Source organism: Theropithecus gelada, chromosome 12 (genome assembly GCF_003255815.1).
Source record: "Theropithecus gelada isolate Dixy chromosome 12, Tgel_1.0, whole genome shotgun sequence".
Classification (NCBI taxonomy): Eukaryota; Metazoa; Chordata; class Mammalia; order Primates; family Cercopithecidae; genus Theropithecus; species Theropithecus gelada.
The window spans coordinates 2994099-3016811 of record NC_037680.1 but is presented as its reverse complement, the minus strand read 5'-3'; the positions used below and the strand labels follow the sequence as shown (position 1 = coordinate 3016811).

Genomic DNA, 22713 nt, shown 5'->3' with positions numbered 1-22713 from the left:
ATTTTCCAAAAACTCTGACAAAGTTGAAAAATACAAATACATATGTGCTTATAGAAACAGTAAGATAGGATATATAAAATGAAGGTTATTTCTTAAATTACACAAATATATGTGACAATTTGGCATTTTATTGCTTACCTGTAAGTCACAGTTTTGATTATCAGATTAAAAGCCTCGTCCCTTTCTAGTTTCCGTTATCTGGTATGGATCCTGACCCAGTCAATACTACAGACAACCAAACTGTAGACACACAGCCCACAGTCTTTATACCTTAGCATCTTTTGATTTTGACTGTGCCTCTGCATGTGCAAATTCTTCCTAAAACCTTATAGCGTAATCCCCAAATGAGAACATTTACCCACCTTATAAAATATGGCGTGCTCGGATTTTATTCTTTTCAAAAAGGTTTTCCATGTTATGCTAAGAGGATATTAAAATTAGCTGCACATCACATCCCTTTGACCAAATTCCCTGATTAAAAAAAAAATTATACTATACACTGGTTGCTTCTACTCACATAACAATGTTTCTTTTTTTCTTTTTCTTTTTTTTTTTGAAATGGAGTTTCACTCTTGTCCCCCAGGCTGGAGTGCAGTGGAGGCGCAATTTAGGCTCACTGCAACCTCCACCTCCCGGGTTCAGGTGATTCCCCTGTCTCAGCCTCGTCTCTCAGCTGGGAATACAGGCGCGTGCCACCACGCCTGGCTAATTTTTGTATTTTTAGTAAAGACAGGGTTTCATCATATTGGTCAGGCTGGTCTCAAACTCCCGACCTCAGGTGATTCACCTACCTCAGCCTCTCAAAGTGCTGGGATTACAGGCGTGAGGGATGTGTCTACTGCCTAAGGCCTCTTAGGCAAATACTAGGCATAAGACTAAATGCAGCTATTTCTATGGAGTTCAGACTGACATCTCTCTCCCAGGACCTTTTGGTTCTCCCTGTTGTCTATCATACTCCTCTGATATCAGAAGATCTGCTTATTTTCCTCATCTGCCACAATCATCTTTTCTTGGTCTCACTTTTTTTCAACTGTTATTTGCTCAACTTAAGATTGTTAACTATTCTACACCTCTGGATACTGTTAACCAACAAGTGCATTAGCTAGGAAATGGAATAATCGAAACACAAAGAAGAAAATGATTACATTATCATCTATGAAAATCAGGGTTACAACTAAAAATTGTATTTTTAAAATTTTAAAAATACATTTAAAATTTAAATGTATTAAGTGCCTAGTAGGTACCTTCATAGAGCTAAAAATTACGGTACGCTATAGTTCTTCGGCTCTCAGATGTTTTCCTGCCTAGTAACTCCTAAGTATTCTTCATTTACCTTGGGATGCTGCTGTTCTAAATAATAACAAAAGCATCCCTATTCAAAGGCAACTCTGAGACCTGCTACAACATGTATCCATCTATTGAGAGAATTCTACAGAAATTGCCACATGAAGAAAAACAATCCAAAAGTGGTATCTCACTCAATGGTGATAAAGTAGATAAACAACTGGATATTCCAAAATAAAATTACTAGCAATAAACCAATTATAAGCCCAGATATACTTTTAAAATAATGTTTAATTTTCTTTGCCCTGTCAAATACATTTGCTATATAACTCTGGATTTATTTTCCCCCAAAATATCCAACAGATTACTTACCCTAACAACAAATACCGGACACTTTACTTTATTTGTTGATGTCCGAACAAATTTTGTTGTTACTGCATTCATAGGATTATTCAACATTCCTATAGGTGGGACCAGCTAAAAAAAAAAAAGAAAATTGGGTTTTTAGAGCTCCTGATTACATACAAGGCAGAAACCAGAAACACGGCAAGGTAATTATTTCAACATTTAAAGACAAATTTGGGACCATATAAAACTTTCCCACAAAAACTACAATAAAGAATTATTACAATTAGCTTACTAATTAAGTGAAGAAAAGTGAGATACAGGAAAGTTAAATACCCATTATTACTAAACAAACAAGAAAATCAAGTACCAGTACTAACCCAGTACAAGTTGGTACAAGTACTAACCCAGTTAGTACTTAAAAGTCAACACAATTAAACATGTTCACAGAAAGCTTATTAAGTTCAAATTTAAGTTTTAAGAAATTTAAATTAATTTTCCAATTACAAGACTTTAGATTACAAAGCTTCTTTTTGGACATTGCTTTAAGCCCCAAATCAAAAATTCACCCATCATTAGATTAAAAGGAAAATCTAAATTGAGACAAAAACATAATGCACAGTTTACACAGATGTGTTATATTATCCCTTTGGGAATATTTTAATTATAAAAATGTAAAAAGAAAAGACCATTTTGGACTTGAAGTCACGTAGTTAAAGCTAAAATATTCAAGCAAGGAAGTGTCTATTAAGCTAGTATGACACATCATATACTTACGTCATTGTAATAACCTGCATCAGGCTGAATTGCCCGCATATCTCTCTGGTCTCTTTGCCATATTCTGTTCTGTTAAATAAATAAATAGATCAATTAATGACTATATAGTCTAATTATACTCAATTTGAAATTAACAAAACATAAGCTATATTAAAAATGGATAAACAGAATTTAAAAATACTATTTTCTAAAATAGTGGGTGCCTTAGAGAGCTTTCCCTTCTGATGCTACTAACACTGCTTAGAACTTCCCTCCTCACGGTGCCTCACACCTGTAAATCCTAGCACTTTGGGAGGCCGAGGCAGGCAGATCACTTGAGGTCAGGAGTTCAAGACCAGCCTGGCCAACATGGTGAAATCCTGTCTCTACTAAAAATACAAGCCAGAAATTACTTGAACCAGGGAGGCGGAGGCTGCAGTGAGCTGAGACGGTGCCACTGCACTCCAGCCTGGGCAACAGAGCGAGATTTCATCTCAAAAAAACAAAAACAAAAAGAACTTCCCTCCTCACTTTATCATATTAGCCCCTACCCACTCATCCAAGACACTGTCAGCTCCAACACAGTCTCCCTGATGCTACCTTAAGAAAAGGAAACAGCAGAGAGGGTAAACAGACATCCCCAATTCCTTCAAAGCCCTAAGCACAAAACAATTCCTCATATCTTGCCCTTGGTCTTCTTAATTCCTCTCAAATTCTCTCCTAGCCTACTTTCCCAATTGAAATTCCCAGAAAAATCAAAATCTGTCTTTATCTCTGAATCTCTTTCTCCAGTATGCCTGCAACATACTAATTAGGCCCAATATGCAAATAGGTCTTTAACCATAGGTCTAAAGTAATGAAAAACAGACAAATTTTCATAGGAAGCCAGACCTAAGCCCAATGAACCTAATAGGGTAATATTAGTAATAAGGCCAATTCCTACCTTAACCCAAGTAAATAAATAACTCTAACGGGAAACTGTAGGTAGACCCTGCCTTGACTTTACTATCTGAGTTGCTTTCACCTTGTAGGACTGCAGTAGGCATTCAGTCCTCAAGAACGTAAAGCCCTTTCCCTGACTCTAAGTACCACCTATCACCAGGGCTTGGAAGTGGGAGAATCCATGTTCTCCAAGCCATTGTCTAACAAAAATATTCCTATGTTGGTCTTTTATTATTTCATATACACTGCAGATTTAACAAGTGTTTTAAGATTGGCCTAGCGATTAAAGTACTCCCTTCTAATCTGTGAACTTTTAGAGCAAATCCTGTTTCTAAAATGGGGTCTAACTTTAATAATTTTTTAGAAGATGATACAGGCACAGAATTTTAGAAAGTGCTGGTGGTTTGAGGTTCTTCCTAAATGAGCCAATTTGAAATTCCACCTTGTCCCACTAATTCATCTAACACAGGTATACATAACTTACTACACTACATCTAGAAAATCATCTTCTTTTAAATAACCAGGCCAGGTGCAGCGGCTCACACCTGTAATCCCAGCACTTTGGGAGGCTGAGGTGGGTGGATCACCTGAGGTTAGGAGTTCAAGACCAGCCCAGCCAACATAGTTGAAATTCTGTTTCTACTAAAACTACAAAAATTAGCCAGGCATGGTGGCAGGAGCCTAGAATCCCAGCTACTTGGGAAGCTGAGGCAGAAGAATCACTTGAACCTGGGAGGCAGAGGTTGCAGTGAGACAAAACCGCACCATTGCACTCTGGCCTGAACAACAAGAAAGAAACTCCATCTCAAAAAAATAAAATAAAACAAATAAATAACCAAAGTTTGGTCATCTGAAGCAAATTAATTAGGCTTACCTCCAAATACTTAATTACAGATGGATTGTAGTCTATGGTTTTTCGGTTTACAGCTTTTCTCATTCGTTTTCCATCAAAAGTAAGCTGTTGCATTGCTTGCTGTTGTGCAAAATCAGGTCGCTTATAAAACAACTGTCGAGGTGCCTGGTGCTGGAACCTTGGCATATGGAAAAAACGAGGAGGAGAACCAATTTCTGTAGCCATGGTGATGTTTTCCTTCCAGGATACTAGGATAAGGAAAAAGTACTTTCACTTCAAATATCAGCACTCCAACAATGCCTGAAAACATTTTTAAATTAACACTTTTTACACTTCTTTTCCCTTATCTAACATGCATCATTTCCAGTTACACAATGAACTACAGTCATGAGTCACTTAACGGGCATATGTTCTCAGAGATGCATCCTTAGGCAATTTCATCATTGTACAAACTTCACAGAGTTGTACTTACACAAACCTAGATGGTATACATAGCCTACTACATACCGAGGCTACATGGTGCAGCCTCATGCTCCTAGGTTACAAACCTGCACAGCATGTTACTATACTGAATGCTGGTGGCAACCGTAACACAGTAAGTATTCATGTATCTAAACATAGAAAATAAACCATAGAAAAGTATGATAAAAATACTATATTATAATCTTATGAGACCACTATCATATATGTGGTCCAACATTGACCACAATGTCATTTTGTGGTGCATGACTATATTAGATCAATAACAGAGACCAGCCACACATTTGAAAAAGACAACAGTCAAGGCGGAAGGATCGCTTGAGGCCAGGAGTAAGATTGGGCTGGGGAACATAGTGAGATTCCCATCTCTATAAAAAATAAAAACATTAGCTGGGCATGATGGCATGCACCTGTAGTCCTAACTATTCTGGAGGCTGAGACAGGAGAATCACTTGAGTCCAGAATTTTGAGGTTGCAGTGAGCAATGATCGTGCCACCGCACTCCAGCCTGAGTGACAGGGAGAGACCCTGTTGGAAAGAAGGAAGGGGGGAGTGCAGAGAAAGACTAATTCACAGAATAAGTGCTAATAGGCATTTGTTGTAAAATTCAGCCTCCTGAAGAAAAAAAGCAGGATTGGTAACAGCTTGAGGCAGGGTGTATATGTGTGAGTCAGTGGATGGGTATGTGTTTATGTTTAGGGAATAAAAGAAGGTAGAATCACTGGGAATTGTTCACTTTTTCTCTTTTTTTTCCCCTAGAGATAAGATCTCTCACTGTGTTGCCCAGGCTGGTCTCAGACTCCGGGGCTCGAGATCCTCATACTTTGGCCTCCTAAAGTGCTGGGATTACAGGCATGAGTCACCAAGCCTGGCCTTACATTTTTAAAATTAAAATTTCACAGCTCAGCATGGTGGCTCACGCCTGTAATCCCACCACTTTGGGAGGCCGAGGCAGGTGGATCACGAGGTCAGGAAATCGAGACCATCCTGGCTAACACGGTGAAACCCCGTCTCTACTAAAAATACAAAAAAAAAAAAATTAGCCGGGCGTGGTGGCAGGTGCCTGTAGTCACAGTTACTTGGGAGACTGAGGCAGAAGAATGGTGTGAACCTGGGAGGCGGAGCTTGCAGTGAGCTGAGATCACACCACTGCACTCCAGCCTGGGCGACAGAGCGAAACTGTCTCAAAAAATAACTAATTAATTAATATTTCACTTAGGCCAGGCACAGTGGCTCATGCCTAAAATCCCAGCACTTTGGGAGGCCAAGGCGGGCAGATCACAAGGTCAGGAGTTCGAGACCAACCTGGCCAACATGGTGAAACCCCATCTCTACTAAAAATACAAAAAATTGGCCGGGCGTGGTGGCTCAAGCCTGTAATCCCAGCACTTTGGGAGGCCGAGACGGGCGGATCACGAGGTCAGGAGATCGAGACCATCCTGGCTAACACAGTGAAACCCCATCTCTACTAAAAAATACAAAAAACTAGCCAGGTGTGGTGGCGGGCGCCTGTAGTCCCAGCTACTCGGGAGGCTGAGGCAGGAGAATGGCGTAAACCCCGGAGGCGGAGCTTGCAGTAACCTGAGATCCAGCCACTGCACTCCAGCCTGGGTGACAGAGCAAGACTCCGTCTCAAAAAAAAAAAAAAAAAATTAGCTGGGCGTGGTGGCGGGCTCCTGTAATCCCAGCTACTTGGGAGGCTGAGGCAGGAGAATCATATGAACCCAGGAGGGAGAGGTTGCAGTGAGCCGAAATCACATCACTGCACTCCAGCCTGGGCGACAGGGCAAGACTCTGTCTTAAAAAAAAAAAAAAAAAAAAAAAAATTCACTTAGAAGTTTGATGATAAAACTAATTACTTTTATGTTTATTGTTAAGACTCCATTTTATACAAGTCATTAAAGGTCTTTAAAATTTGACTTTTGTTCTTTTAAATTTCCTAGGAATAGTGTACAAAGAGGAATAAACTACCTTATTTCAAATCTATAATGAACAAAGAAAGTACGTATGCCCAAATTTCAGGAGCAAAATACCACAGAAACGTATTTCTCAGTATGTGTTATTTACATATTTACAAAGGTAACCTTAAGTTTATATCTGAAAAGAAAAATGTTAAGACCTTATAGTTTTTCAACTTCAATGTTCTACATTTAAACTTACATGCCAATAATATAAATATGCATGATTTTTTTAAAAAATTGTTTTAATTAGCCCAGTGTGCTGGTGCGCAACTGTTGCCCCAGCTACTCAGGGGGCTGAGGTGGGAGGATCACTTGAGCCTGGGAAGTCAAATCTGCAGTGAACCATGATAGCGCCACTGCACTCCAACCTAGATGACAGAACAAGACCCTGTCTCCAAAAATAAAATAAAATAATAAAATTAAAAACTATTACAAATACAATAAAGGAGAGAAGTTAGAAACATTTCCACAATAGCTTTTGATTTCAAAAGCAGAAAAGACTGTGGTCACCATTATTTGTCTGTATTCTTTTTTTGTTTTGTTTTTGTTTTTGAGATGGAGTCTCACTCTGTCGCCCAGGCTGGAGTGCAGTGGCTCGATCTTGGCTCACTGCAAGCTCTGCCTCCCGGGTTCACGCCATTCTCCTATCTCAGCCTCCCGAGTAGCTGGGAGTACAGGCACCCACCACCACGCCCAGCTAATTTTTTAGTATTTTTAGTAGAGACGGGGCTTCACCGTGTTAGCCAGGATGGTCTTGATCTCCTGACCTCCTGATCTGCCCGCCTCGGCCTCCCAAAGTGCTGTGATTACAGGTGTGAGCCACGGCGCCCAGCCATTTGTCTGTACTCTTAAAACTGCCTTATCTCACTCTCTAGACACTAAACAATGAGGCTGAAAAAATTTTTGATTTCCTTTTGATGAAATATTCTTGGTACTACTTCATTCAGCCTTGTCACATTGGTCCCTCCTAAGACCATTAAATTTGAATAATAATAATAACAACGAGGAGGCGGGGTGAAGGGAAAAGAAATCCTGACTTTCGCACACCAAAAATAAATAGTGCAATAAAATATGCATTTAACCTGTGTTACTTCCACCACTCTGAAGCAATCCCAGAAGGTCCTTGGCAAATATTAGCTTGAAATAAGATGAAAAGGCCGGGTGCAGTGGCTCAAGCCTGTAATCCTAGCACTGTGGGAGGCCGAGACAGGCGGATCACGAGGTCAGGAGATCGAGACAATCCTCGCTAACGCGGTGAAACCCCATCTCTACTAAAAAAAAATACAAAAAACTAACCGGGCGAGGTGGCGGGCGCCTGTAGTCCCAGCTACTCGGGAGGCTGAGGCAGGAGAATGGCGCAAACCCGGGAGGCGGAGCTTGCAGTGAGCTGAGATCCGGCCACTGCACTCCAGCCTGGGCGACAGAGCGAGACTCTGTCTCAAGAAAAAAAAAAAAAAAAAAGAAATAAGATGAAAAATATTCTATGTCTTAGAGCTGTGCATGAATTAAACGGCAGAAAAGCACTAAGCAGTTGATTCAATGAGGCTGGTGGAAGACTCTGTTTACTCAGTTATTCCATGAATCCAATTAAGTTTCAGCATCCCAATTTCAATTACCAGCTTCAATTCAGATGTCTGGGCCAGTAATTCTAAAATAAAGCTGTTTTGGAAAGCTTTTTTTTTTTTTTTGAGATGGAGTCTCGCTCTGTTGCCCAGGCTGGAGTGCAGTGGTGTGATCTCAGCTCACTGCAAGCTCCGCCTCCCGGGCTTAAGCAGCCCTCCCACCTCAGCCTCCTGAGTAGCTGGGACCATCAGGCGCATGCCACCATGCCCAGGTAATTTTCTTGTATTTTAGTAGGCTGGTCTTGAACTCCTGAGCCCAAGCAATCCACCTGCTTGGGTCTCCGAAAGTGCTGGGATTACCGGCATGAGCCACCACCTCCAGCCCAAAAGCTTTTTTTTTTTTTTTTTTGAGACAGAGTCTCACTCTGTTGCCCTGGCTAGAGTGCAGTGGCATGATCTCAGCTCACCACAACCTCTGCCTCCTGGGTTCAAGCAATTCTGCTGCCTCAGCCTCCCGAGTACGTGGGATTACAAGCATCTGCCACCATGCCTGGCTAATTTTTGTATTTTCATTAGAGACATGGTTTCACCATGTTGGCCAGGATGGTCTCAAACTTCTAGCCTCAGGTGATCTGCCCACCTCAGTTTCCCAAAGTGCTGGGATTACAGGCATGAGTCACAGATCCCGGCCCAAAAGCATATTTTAAAATTATGACTTCCAAATCAAATACCTAATTACATTAGAATAAAATTATTCTAACAGTATAGTTTCTATTACTATAAAATGAGAATAGATTTTTTTCACAAGTCAAAAGGGATTTAAATATTATTCAGCTGCAAAAAAGAAATTAAGTTGATATAAATACAACATGAATATCAAAAACATTATGCTGCCGGGCGTGGTGACTCACGCCTATAATCCCAGCACTTTGGGAGGCCGAGGCAGGTGGATCACAAGGTCAGGAGATCGAGACCATCCTGGCTAACACGGTGAAACCCCGTCTCTACTAAAAATACAAAAAAACTAGCCAGGCATGGTGGCGGGCACCTGTAGTCCCAGCTACTCAGGAGGCTGAGGCAGGAGAATGGCGTGAACCTGGGAGGCAGAGCTTGCAGTGAGCCAAGATCGAGCCACTGCACTCCAGCCTGGGCGAGAGTGAGACTCCGTCTCGGAAAAAAAAAAAAAATGCTAAGTGAAAGAAGTCAGGCCGGGCGCGGTGGCTCAAGCCTGTAATCCCAGCACTTTGGGAGGCCGAGACGGGCGGATCACGAGGTCAGGAGATCGAGACCATCCTGGCTAACACAGTGAAACCCCGTCTCTACTAAAAATACAAAAACTTAGCCGGGCGAGGTGGCAGGCGCCTGTAGTCCCAGCTACTCGGGAGGCTGAGGCAGGAGAATGGCGTGAACCCGGGAGGCGGAGCTTGCAGTGAGCTGAGATCCCGCCACTGCACTCCAGCCTGGGTGACAGAGCGAGACTCCATCTCAAAAAAAAGAAAAAAAAAAAGAAAGAAGTCAGCCACAAAAAGTCACATATTGTGTGATTACATTTATATGAAAAATCCAGAACATGCTAATATACAGAGACAAAAAGCTAAAAGATTAGTGTTTGCCAAGGGCCAGGGAATGAGAGGAATGGAGAACGACTGTTTAACAAAAATAGAATTTCCTTTTGGGATGATGAAAATGTCTTGCAACCTGACAGAGGTAGTTGCTGCAAAAAAACTGTGAATTTACCAAATCCCACTGAATTATACACTTTAAAATGGTTACAACAGTGAATTCTCTGTTATGTGACTTTTACCTCAATTAAGGAATAACGGGGCTTACCAACTGGAAAAAAAATTTTTTTTTTTTTTTTTTGAGACAGAGTCTCACTCTATTGCCTAGGCAGGCACTGTAACCTCCGCCTCCCGGGTTCAAGCAATTCTCCTGCCTCCACCTCCCAAGTAGCTGGGACTATAAGCGCACTCCACCACGTCCAGCTAATTTTTGTCATTTTAGTAGAGCCGGGGTTTTGCCATGTTGATCAGGCTAGACTCAAACTCCTGACCTCAGGTGATCCACCCGCCTCGGCCTCCCAAGGTGCTGGGATTACAGGCATGAGCCATCGTGCCTGGCGCACTGCAAAAAAATTTTTAAGGGACAACAGATAAAACAACAGAAAGTTGATGACTGTTGCAGCTGGGTGGAGCGTATATGGATACAAAGCACTAATCAAGAGTCACATCAAGGATATTTATCCTACAAATATGAGGAAAATGACTGAAGTCAAATGCAAAAAAAGTATTGTTACTTACACTCTTTGAAATAACTCATATGTTAAAGCTACAGAAAAATATCAATCCTTCATTTATGACCTCGTAGAGGATGCGGAAATAATCTTTCCATTTACAAATTTGTTGAGTAAAACTGGTTCTGAAAAGGGGCTTTTAACTTTTCTTTGAATGGTCAAGTACTGATGGTGTTTCAGAAATAAAGGTCAAGCAAGAAGAAAATGAGAAAAAAAAAGAACAATTATATTTGAAACAAACATCCAGCCTAAAATAAAACTAAAACAAAAAATCTCTTCACAATACAGTGACCAGGCTGCATCTATACCTTATACACTTCAGCTTCACATCCTGCAAACTATAAAGTTACTTGGCCAAAATCACAACAGTCTCTTGGCGGCTGTCATGGGCTGAAATGTGTCCCCTCAAAAATTCGTAAGTTTAAGTCCTAACCTCCAGTACTTCACAATGTGAGTCTATTTAGATTTAGGGTCCTAATCCAATCTAACTGGTATTCTTTTAAACGAAGATTAGGACACAGACAACACAGACAGAAGAATGACTGTAAGGACAGAGAGAAAAGACAGCCATCTACAAGCCAAGAGGAGAGGCTCTCCAGGAACCAGCCCTGCTCACATCCTGATCTCAGACTTTCAGCCTCCAGAACTTTGAGAAGATACATTTCTACTGTTTAATCCCCCAGTCTATGGTGCTTTGTTATAGCAGCCCAAGCTAAGAGAGGGGCGGTCAAGGCAAAATACCTCCTGACTCTCCTTCAACATAGGTTGCCAAAAACACTCAGCAATCACACCTGTAATCCTAGCATTTTGGGAGGCCGATATAGGTGGATTGTTTGAGCCCAGGAGTTCAAGACCACCCAGTAAGACCCTGTCTCTACAAAAAATACAAAAATTAGCCAGGCCTGGTGGTGCACACCTGTAGTCCCAGCTACTCAGGAGACTGAGATGGCAGCCTGGGAGGTCAAGGCTGCAGTGAACCAATGTTGCACCACTGCACTCCAGCCTGGGTGTCACAGTGAGACCCCGTTTCAAAAAAAGAAAAAAATATTTAAGGAAAAATGATACAACAGCTTTCTCTGATAGCAGAAAACTTGACATGTGAGACTGAAAAGTTATTGACCATGACAGAAAGAACCAATCCTCAAAGAAGTCATTACAACTATCCTCTACGCTTTACTTGGGATTATACTCTAAAGATCTAGATTTATGACCAAATGCAGAGAAAGAAGAGCCTTGCCCTTTATAAAAGTAATGAATGAGATTTGTACTCACTGCAGTACTGACTTGAGGTATGCTAACAGAACAACACAACTTAAAGTACTTAGTCCCCAAAACACACTCATCTCACATCCAGGGTGGAGAGGGAGGACAGACAAAGAGTTTGGGAAAGGAGGGTGCAAGAGAGAGGAACTGAGGTAGAGAAGACAAATAATTTGCCTATTGTTATTCAATATATACTAACAATACAACCAAATTGCTAAGGACAAAAATCTATCTGAAACACTGAATTCATCATGCCTTTCTCCTATACACAAACCTTCAATGTTTCAAGCAATCACCACAGTTTTATCAAGAGCCTACTTTACATATATACACTGCCTCAGGTACAGCACACAAGTCTGATTCATTAAATTTCACTCGTAATTTCACAGAACAGTAGTTTTCAGACTTTGCAGTGCCTGGTCCCCTTCTCTAATTTTAGCAAATATAAAGATTCTGAGTACACAAAAGTGTGCATCGCATCCTTTGCCTTAAGCTTTCAACTGCTCAAGAAAATCGGGAAAGCCAGTCAATTTCTCCATATTTTCTCAACCTGTAAAATGAGTTGCATGCCTCAAAAATATTATTTTGCATTAAATTTGTATCTTTCAACAATGTGGTGACTATACTTTTAAACAGAATGGAACACTCAGACAGTGTGCCAATGTTTGTATGCACAAGTCCACACCAACTTTATAATTCTGCTTTTTTTTGAGACAGGGTCTTGCTCTCTTGCCCAGGATGGAATACAGTGGCACTACCACAGCTCACTGCAGCTCAAGTGATCCTCCTGTCTCAGCCTCCCAAGTGGGTGGAACTACAGACGTGTGCCACCTGGACTCAGCTAATTTTTTTCATTTTCTGTAGAGACAGATCTCGCTTTGTTGCCCAGGCTGGTCCAGAACTCCTGAGCTCAAACGATCCTCCCACCTCAGCCTCTCAAAGTGGTGGGATTACAGGCATAAGCCACTGTGCCTGGCCAGTTCTGTTTCTTGTCCCAAATGCTCACAAGATAACTTCTTGTATAATCTTAGTCATGTGATGATACTGAAATTACAGTTGAAGATAAAAGTTAAAAATGAGCCAGGTGTGGTGGCTCATGCTTGTAATCCCAAAACTTTGAGAGGCCAAGGGAGGAGGATCTCTTGAGGCCAGGAGTTCAAGACAAACTGAGGCAGAATAGGAAGACCCCCATCTCTGCAACAAAAAATGTTTTAAATTATTGGCTGGGTGCGGTGGCTCATGCCTGTAATCCCAGCACTCCGGGAGTCCGAGGAGGGTGGGATTACCTGAGGTCAGAAGTTCAAGACTGGCCTGGCCAACATGGCAAAACCCCATCTCCACTAAAAATACAAAAATTAGCTGGGCACGATGGCTGGCGCCTGTAATCCCAGCTACTCAGGAGGCTGAGGCAGGAGAATCGCTTGACCCCAAGAGGCAGAGGCTGCAGTGAGCCAAGATCTGTTGCTCCAGCCTGGGCAACAGAACAAGACTCCATCTCAAAAAAAAAAAAAAAAAAAAGAAACAAAAACAAAAAAACTGATGTGCCCTGACCACCCGCCAGACAATGAACACACACACACCCCCCACACACACAAACAACACACACACACACACACACACACACATTCTGTTCTCAAGAGTCTGATGGTTTATCAGTACAGAAGAGCTCAAAAAGAACAACGTGAGAAGCTACTACTACGTTGAGACACTACTATGCTGTGTGCCAGGCACTATTACAAGGGATATAGCACAGGAAGCTTATAGCACCAATCAGCCTTAAGAAGCTTAAATTCTGGGTGAAGTGAGGGAGGCAGGGGCAGGGAGTGTCAGGGGAGAGACCCTTGAGAAAATAAAGTAAATAAAGCTCTCTAATTCACTCAGCATACCAAGGCCAGCATATTTTTTCCCCAAACAAACATAATCCAAAATAATCTTTTCACCAACCAAATATTTCTGACTACCATTCGAATTATTTTACTATAATAGATCTCCAACTAAAACACATAGGAAAATGACCTAGTTAGCACTCAACTAATTCCTCAGCTTCAATACAAAAAGAATTTACTGAATGCTTCATATAAATTAGTAAAAAGAGTTTTAAACTAAGATTCAGAGGGGCAGAGTGAGGCTCTGGCATAAAAAAAAATGCTGACATGAAATATCATGAATGAGTCTAAAGCAGTGCTTTTTCTTTAAACCAGAATCACATCCTATTGATGGTTCATGAAATCAATGTGGCTGACAAGCAGCATTATTTTTATTTAAAAAAACAAAAAAGGGCCAGGGTGGTGGCTCATGCCTGTAATCCCAGCACTCTGGGAGGCCAAGGCAGGTGGATCACTTGAGGTCAGGAGTTCGAGACGAGCCTGGCTAACATGGTGAAACCCCGTCTCTACTAAAAACACAAAAATTAGCCAGGTATGGTGGCGCACAACCGTAGTCCCTGCTACTTGGGAGGCTAAGGCAGGAGAATCGCTTGAAACTCAGAGGCGGAGGTTGCAGTGAGCCCAGATCACGACACTGCATTCTAGCCTGGGCAACAGAGCAAGACTCCATCTCAAAAAAAAGTTAAAAAAAAAAAAAGAACATGATAGAATTGCACATTTGAAAGAACTGTTTTTATGCAACTTCTGTTTCCATTGGATTCGTGTGTATGCATACAGGGTCACAATATTTACAAAGTATTTTCTTCCTAGGAATCTGTCCACTAAAAGCCAAGGGCTTGCTGTTAACACCACCATGAGGTGTTCCCTTCCTGTGTATTTCTGCTAATGTCTGCTGCCACTGCATATCCATAGCCAAAGAAGATCACATATAGCATCTGTCCAGTATGAATATTGCGGCTAGGCCAGGTGCGGTGGCTCACGCCTGTAATCCCAGCACTTTGGGAGGCTGAGGCGGGTGGATCATGAGGTCCGGAGATCGAGACCATCCTGACTAACATGGTGAAACCCAGTGTCTACTAAAAATACAAAAAATTAGCCAGGTGTGGTGGCTGGCACCTGTAGTCCCAGCAACTCGGGAGGCTGAGGCAGGAGAATGGTGTGAACCTGGGAGGCAGAGGTTGCAGTGAGCCAAGATTGTGCCACTGAACTCCAGCCTGGGCAACAGAGCAATACTCCGTCTAAAAAAAAAAAAAAGACTATTGTGGCTGATCACAGTAGCTATGGTACCAGAATTTGATCCAATTATCAAATCCAACAATTCCTACAATGTCAGCCACTAATCAGAGCTTCTGATCAGAACAAGAAAGCTTGTTTTCCCAAACTGAGATAACCGAATTCTAACCAAAAGCAAATTATTGATGCATTAACTAGCTAGCAATTAATATAGGACTTTTAAAAATAATAAAGTTTTAAGATTCACACCTCCATTAACACTCCTGGACTCCAGGGTCAAAACCTCAGCCTGGAAACCCCTGTTTTAGATTATTTATCTATAGTCCACTAGGTTCTAAGATAATCAATCTACTCTGAAAGAAATTTGATACCCAATCTGTCACTGAACTTTCAGGGGATCTTCATGAGCGGTAGGCTAGACCAGTAACAAAATGATCAACATGTCCTTTCTCTTCATTGTCCAACTTTAATTAATATGAATCCGGAAAAGTCAGGAGAAATTACATGGAGACCATTCAATCTGTTAAGGAATAATCAATGAAGCTGTTTAAATAAGTAGGTTTTGGCCAGGCACAGTGGCTCATGCGTGTAACCCCAGCACTTTGGGTGACCAAGGTGGGAGGATCACTTGAGGCCAGGAGTTGGAGACCAGCCAACATAGTGAGACCCTCCTCCTTCAAAAGTAAACTTTCACCTGCAGTCCCATCTACTCAAACGGCTGAGGCAGGAGGATCCCCTGAGCCCAGGAGTTTGAGGCTGCAGTGAACCATGATCACACCACTGCACTCCAGTCTGGGCAGCAGAATGAGACCCCACCTCAAAATAATTTATTAATAGCTTTTTATTTTTTACTTTTTGAGAGACAGTCTCACTCTGTTACCCAGGCTGGAGTGCAGTGGCACCATCTCAGCTCACTACAACCTCCATCTCACAGGTTCAAGCAATTCTCCCACCTCAGCCTCCCAAGTAGCTGGGACTAAGAGTGTGCACCACCACACCCGGCTAATTTTTTTCCTATCTCTAATAGAGATGGGGTTTCACCATGTTGGCCAGGCTGGTCTCAAACTCCTGACCTCAAGTGATCCATCTGCCTCAGCCTCCCAAAGTGCTGGGATTATAGGTGTGAGCCACCATGCCCGGCCCAATTAATAGCTTTTTAAAGTTCGAGATTCTATATCCTGACTGTGGTAATAGATACATGAATGTATCCAAGAGATTACATATTGTATGCCTCATTTATGTGGCATTCTTAAAATGCCAAAACAAAGCCTGTAATCCCAGCACTTTGGGAGGCCGAGGCGGGTGGATCACGAGGTCAGGAGATCGAGACCATCCTGGCTAACATGGTGAAACCCCGTCTGTACTAAAAATACAAAAAAAAAAACTAGCCGGGCGTGGTGGCGGGCGCCTGTAGTCCCAGCTACTCGGAGGCTGAGGCAGGAGAATGGCGTGAACCTGGGAGGCGGAGCTTGCAGTGAGCCGAGATCGCGCCACTGCACTCCAGCCTGGGTGACACAGCGCGAGACTCCGTCTCAAAAAAAAAAAAAAAAAAAATGCCAAAACAATAGAAATGACTGCCAAGAGTTAGGGGGGTGGGAGAGGGTGCATGGGTGTGGTTATACAAAAGGTAACCCTTGTAGTGATAAACTGTTAATATCTTGATTACGGTGGTGAATACAGGAACATAAACATATAATAAGATTGCAGAAAACTATAGATACACACAGTAAGTACAGTAAAACTGGAGGAAATCTAAACAAGATCTGCAGATCATATCATTATCAACGCTCCGCTTGTGACAATGTACTACAGTTTTACAATTTGTTATCACTGGGAGAAACTGGACATACACAGAATCTCTGTATTAAGGATCTCTCTGTATTATTTCTCAAAAATGCATGTGAATCTACAATTATCTCAATAAAAATTTCTACCTTAAAAGTTAACATGAGCAATTCACTAGCTGGTTTAAAAAAAAAAAAAAATCCATGTTGAGGCCGGGTGCAGTGGCTCAAACCTATAATCTCAGCACTTTGGGAGGCCAAGGTGGGCGGATCACCTGAGGTCAGGAGTTCAAGACCAGCTTGGCCAACACGCAGAAACCCCATCTGTACTGAAAATACAAAATTAGCCGGACATGGTGGCACATGCCTGTAATCCCAGCTACTCGGGAGGCTGAGGCAGGAGAATCGCCTGAACTCGGGAGGCGGAGGTTGGGCAACAAGAGCGAAACTCCATCTCAAAAAAAAAAAAAAAATCCAAGCTGAGAACGCACATACGGAATATTCAAAGTCAAGTGTTTTACAACTGCTGTTATAAATTTGTTGATCACTAAACTTGACACTGAAGATCAATTTTCAGCCGGGCGCAGTGGCTCACTTTGGGAGACCAAGGTGGGATGGTCATTTGAGGTCAGCAATTCAAGACCAGCCTGACGAACACAGTGAAACCCTGTCTCTACTAAAAATACAAAAAATTAGCCAGGGATAGCGGTGTACATCTGTAATCTCAGCTACTCGACAGGCTGAGGCAGGAGAATTGCTTGAACCTGGGAGGCAGGGACTGCAGTGAGCTGAGACTGCACCACTGCACTCCAGCCTGGCACCACAGCGAGACTCTGTCTCAAAAAAACGATCAATTTTCATTAACCAAATGCGGCAGTTTTCTAGTTTTCAGGTACGGCCTTAGTTGCATAATTTTTTATAACTTGGGGGAAACAGCTTCCACTGTGTACAGTAGGCTCCCTGTATCTATCAGTTCTGCATCCATGGATTCAACCGAGGAAGAAAAATATTAGAGGGGAATAAACGGATGGTTGTACCTGTAGTAAACAATATAGTATAACAACTATTTACACAGCATTCACATAGTATTAGGTATTACAGCATTCACATAGTATTAGGTATCAATCTAAAGAAAATTTAAAGTATACAGCTGGAGCTGGGCATGGTGGCTCACACCTGTAATCCCAGCACTTTGGGAGGCTAAGGCGGGCGGATCACGAGGTCAGGAGATCAAGACCATCCTGGCTAACACGGTGAAGCCCCGTCTCTACTAAAAATACAAAAAATTAGCCGGGCGTGGTGGCAGGCACCTGTAGTCCCAGCTACTTGAGAGGCTGAGGCAGGAGAATGGTGGGAACCCAAGAGGCAGAGCTTGCAGTGAGCTAAGACTGCGCCACTGCACTCCAGCCTGGGCAACAGAGCGAGATTCCGTCTCAAAATAAAATACAATAAAGTATACAGCAGGATGTGTGTATGTTACATGCAAATGCTACACCATTTTATTTAAAGGACTTGAGCATCCGTGGATTTTGGTATCCTTGGGGATTCCTAGTACTACTCCCCCATGGATACTAAGGGACTACTATACTTAGCCATAAAATTACTGAAGTATTTTAGTGAATACTGCTTTAGATATGTTTAATGCAAGTTACCTGATACTATACTGGGCATTTATATTCAGTTTTCTGTGCCATTTCAAAAGCTACCTTTATATATAAAGCACATGACCACAAACATGGCTGTCTTCCTCATTAGAAGTAATAACTCAATATTTCAAAAGTGTGATACTAGAATAGAGAAACCAGCACTTTTTTGTCAAGTTTTCAGTGAAGACTAATGTCAGAGGTTCCTGGATGTGGTTTTCTAACTTTCATCTGCACACAAAGCAAAAGGGTTTTCCTACCCAGGTGATTTTAAAGTGCAACAAAATTTGGGAACAATTGGATTAAGTAATTTGGACAGCCTACTTCTGAAACAGCTTCCTTACAAAAGCAAGTTCTTCAGCTATTTTATTTCAGGACTCCTTTACTTTTTTGGGGTTTTTTTGAGACCAAGTCTCGCTCTGGTGCCCAGACTGGAGTACAGTGGCGTGACCTCGGCTCACTGCAACCTCTGCCTCAGTCTCCTGAGTAGATGAGATCACAGGCGTGCACCACCACCCCCAGCTAATTTTTTGTATTTTTAGTAGAGACAAGGTTTCACCATGTTGGTCAGGCTGGTCTTGAACTCCTGACCTCAAATGACCCTCCCGCCTCGGTCTCCCAAAGTGCTGGTATTACAGGAGTGAGCCACCGCACCCGGCCAGCACTTCCTTGTTCTTTTAAACACCGAAGATTCTCCAAAATTTCCATTTACTGTGGTATTGGATACTGGCCACATTAGAAATGAAAACAAAATGTTTTTAAAATATTAATTCATTTTTAAGTAATGATAAACTCATTATCTTTCCCTTCCCAAAAGCAATTAGTGAGAAGAGTAGCATTGTTTTCCACATTTCTGCTTATCTTTTTAGTATCTAGGTTAATTGAAAACAGCTGCTTTCTCAGGTTTGCTTCTGGATTCAGTCTGCTGCAATATGTTATTTGAATTAAAAGTATATGAAAAATGGCCGGGCATATATGAAAACTATTACAAAAAAAATCTGGATTCACACATTTATACATCTAGAAAGTATTTTCATAGCCTTCTCAGACAATTGTAGATATTCTATGATACTCCTTTCCAAAAACAAGCACTAGTTTATGAAATACTAACTGCAATGTGTCATCTGAAATCATATTTTTTTTTCTTGTTTTTTGAGACAGGGTCTCACTCTGTCACCCAGGCTGGAGTGCAGTGGTGCAATCACAGCACCCTGCAGGTTGACCTCGCAAGTTCAGGTCATCTTCCACCTCAGTCTCCAGAGTAGCTGGGACTACAGGTACGTGACACCTCGCCTGGCCAATTTTTGTATTTTGCAGACATGTTGCCCCAGCTGGTCTCACTCCTGGGCTCAATCTATCCACTCACCTCCCCCTCCCAAAGTACAAAGACTACAGATGTGAGCCACTCCGCCTAGCCTTGAAATTGTATCAACGAGCTTTTTATATTGTTACCTTAAAATCCATTGATTTGTCTTGCAATATGAATGGAACTTTTACCCCTGCATGATTTTATAACATCATGCACTGACCATCTGGAAAATACTGGTTCCAGAGAATTACATTCAGCAACCAATTTTTATCACATTCCTTATAAAATACAACTTTCCTTAAAATCATCACTGTTCTCATCTTAAAATGTATAATTATTGGGAACCTCAACTTCACAACAGCAGACACAAGCTTTCCAAACTTCCTATCTTGAAAGCTCAGATTTTTATCACTGGCAACAAATAAATGTTTTCCCTGAATCAACAGGTTGCCTCCATTCATTTTCAAGAAAAATATTGGTCGTTTTCTGGCTGCTCCATGTTGTTGTCAGCACTTGGTGCAGCAGCTGTTTTGAATGAATGCCATAGTTTGTCACTCTTTTCATTTTTTTTCTATGGTCTTCGTTATTTAGAGTAGTTTTAGGTTCACAGCAAAATTGAACAGAAAGTACAAAGTTCCCATACATTCTCTCTCCCCTCTCTCAACACACACAGCCCTACCCACCCCTAACATCCCACATCAGTAGGGAACATGTGTTAGAATCAATGAACCAACACCGATGCATCATTATCACCCAAAGTTCATGGTATACATACGTATGTGTTAGCTGACATAGCTTCACTCTCGATGTGCATTCTCTTCAGTTGTGACAAATGTATAATGACATGTATCCACATAGAATAGTTTCTGCCGCCCTAAAAATCCTCTGCTCTACCTATTCATCCTTCCCTCCCCCAAACCCCTGGCTATTTACTAATAATCTTTTTGCTGTCTCCACAGTTTTGCCCTTTCCAGAATGTCATACAGTTGGAACCACACAGTGTGGAGCATTTTGAGACTGGCTTCTTTTACTTGGCAATACGTATTTAAGGTTCCTGCATGTCTTTTCAGGTCTTGACAGCTTTTTTTTGTTTTTACTACTATTACTTTTCATTCCTCTATGGATGTACCAAACTTTGTTTATCCACTCCCCTACTGAAAGACATCTGGGTTGCCTCCAAGTTTTGGCAATTATGAACAAAACTACTATAAACATTCATGTGCAAGTTTTTGGGTAGATGTTATTTTCAACTCATGTAGGTAAATACCAAGGAGCAAGGTGGCTAGATCACATGGTAAGGGTATGCTTGGTTTTGTAAGAAACTGCCTAACTACATTCTGAAGTAGGTGTACCATTCTGCATTCTGACTGGCAAAGTGAGAGTTCTTGCTGCTCCATGTCGCTGTCAGCATTTGGTCTAGCAGCTGCTTTGAATTTTTGCCATTCTAACAGGTCAGTAGTAGTATCTCATTTATTTTATTCTGTTTTTTGAGAGAGTCTCCCTCTGTCACCTAGCCTGAAGTGCAGTAGCACAATCACAGCTCACTGCAGCTTCAACCTCCTAGGCTCAAACAATCCTCTCACCTCAGCCTCCTGAGTTGCTAAGACCACAGGCATGTGCCACCATGAGTGGGTAAACTGTTCTTTTTTTTGTAGAGACAGGGTCTCACTGTGTTGTCCAGGCTAGTCTTGAACTCCTAGGTTCAAGCGATCCTCCTGCTTTGGCTTTCCAAAGTGCTGTGATGACAGGCATGAGCCACAGTGCCCAGCCGATACTGTTTTTCTCTTATTTCCATATCCAGATGTTCACTATTACTATACAGAAATACAATATTTTGGTAGGATGCAGTGGCTCACACCTGTATTCGCAACACTTTGGGAGGCTGAGGCAGAAGGATCACTTGAGGCCAGGAGTTCAAGACCAGCTCAGTCAACATGGCAAAACCTTGTCTCTACTAAAACTACAAACATTAGCTGGGCATGATGCACGCCTGTGATCCCAGCTACACGGGAGGCTAAAGCATGAGAATTGCTTGAACCTGGGAGGTTGGAGATTGCAGTGAGCCAAGATTGCGCCACTGCACTCCAGCCTGGGCAAGACAGCAAGACTCTGTCTCAAAATATATATATGTGTATATATATATTTAAATATGTTGTCCATATATCCTATAACCTTGATAAACACAACTTATTCTAGAAGCTTTCTTGTAGATTCCTTGGGATTTTCTACATAGACAATATATCATCTGCAAAGAGGTATAATTTTATTTCTTCCTTTTGGTTCTAAAAGCCTTTTCATTTCTTTTTCTTGCCTTATCGTACTGTTCCAAACTTTAGGGAGGAGGCATTTCTCCTTTACTATTACGAAGGACACATAACTACAGATTTTTGGTAGATGCCCTTTATCAGACTGAAGTAAATCTTTTTTTTTTTTTTTGAGACGGAGTCTTGCTCAGTCGCCCAGGCTGGAGTGCAGTGGCACGATCTCGGCTCACTGCAAGCTCTGCCTCCCAGGTTCACGCCATTCTCCTGCCTCAGCCTCCCGAGTAGCTGGGACTACAGGCGTCCGCCACCGCGCCCGGCTAATTTTTTGCATTTTTTAGTAGAGACGGGGTTTCACCGTGTTAGCCAGGATGGTCTCGATCTCCTGACCTCGTGATCCGCCCGCCTCGGCCTCCCAAAGTGCTGGGATTACAGGCGTGAGCCACCGCGCCCGGCCTGAAGTAAATCTTTTCTATTACTGGTTCGTTAAAAAAAAATTTTTGGGCCGGGCGCGGTGGCTCAAGCCTTTGTTAAAAAAAAATTTTGGGCCAAGTGCGGTGGCTCAGGCCTGTAATCCCAGCACTTTGGGAGGCTGAGACGGGCAGATCACAAGGTCAGGAGATTGAGATCATCCTGGATAACACGGTGAAACTCCGTCTCTACTAAAAAATACAAAAAAAAACTAGCCAGGCGAGGTGGCAGGTGCCTGTAGTCCCAGCTACTCGGGAGGCTGAGGCAGGAAAATGGCGTGAACCCGGGAGGCGGAGCTTGTAGTCATCTGAGATCCCGCCACTGCACTCCAGCCTGGGCGACAGAGCGAGACTCCGTCTCAAACTTTTTTTTTTGAGACGGAGTCTC

At 42.2% G+C, this 22713-nt stretch overlaps 1 protein-coding gene across 2 annotated transcripts in view; it reads right to left on the bottom strand.

The window, feature by feature from the left end:
- Positions 1-22713, bottom strand: part of WDR33 (WD repeat domain 33) — a 108201-nt gene that overhangs the window by 63157 nt on the left and 22331 nt on the right. For both annotated transcript variants that reach the window (XM_025405595.1, XM_025405596.1), the window contains exons 2-4: positions 4202-4428; positions 2407-2475; positions 1657-1761 (exon numbers count right to left, since the gene is read on the bottom strand). In XM_025405595.1, the coding sequence (XP_025261380.1) occupies positions 1657-1761; positions 2407-2475; positions 4202-4405 (378 nt within the window). In that variant the 5' untranslated portion in view covers positions 4406-4428. The remainder of the gene's footprint in view (positions 1-1656; positions 1762-2406; positions 2476-4201; positions 4429-22713) is intronic.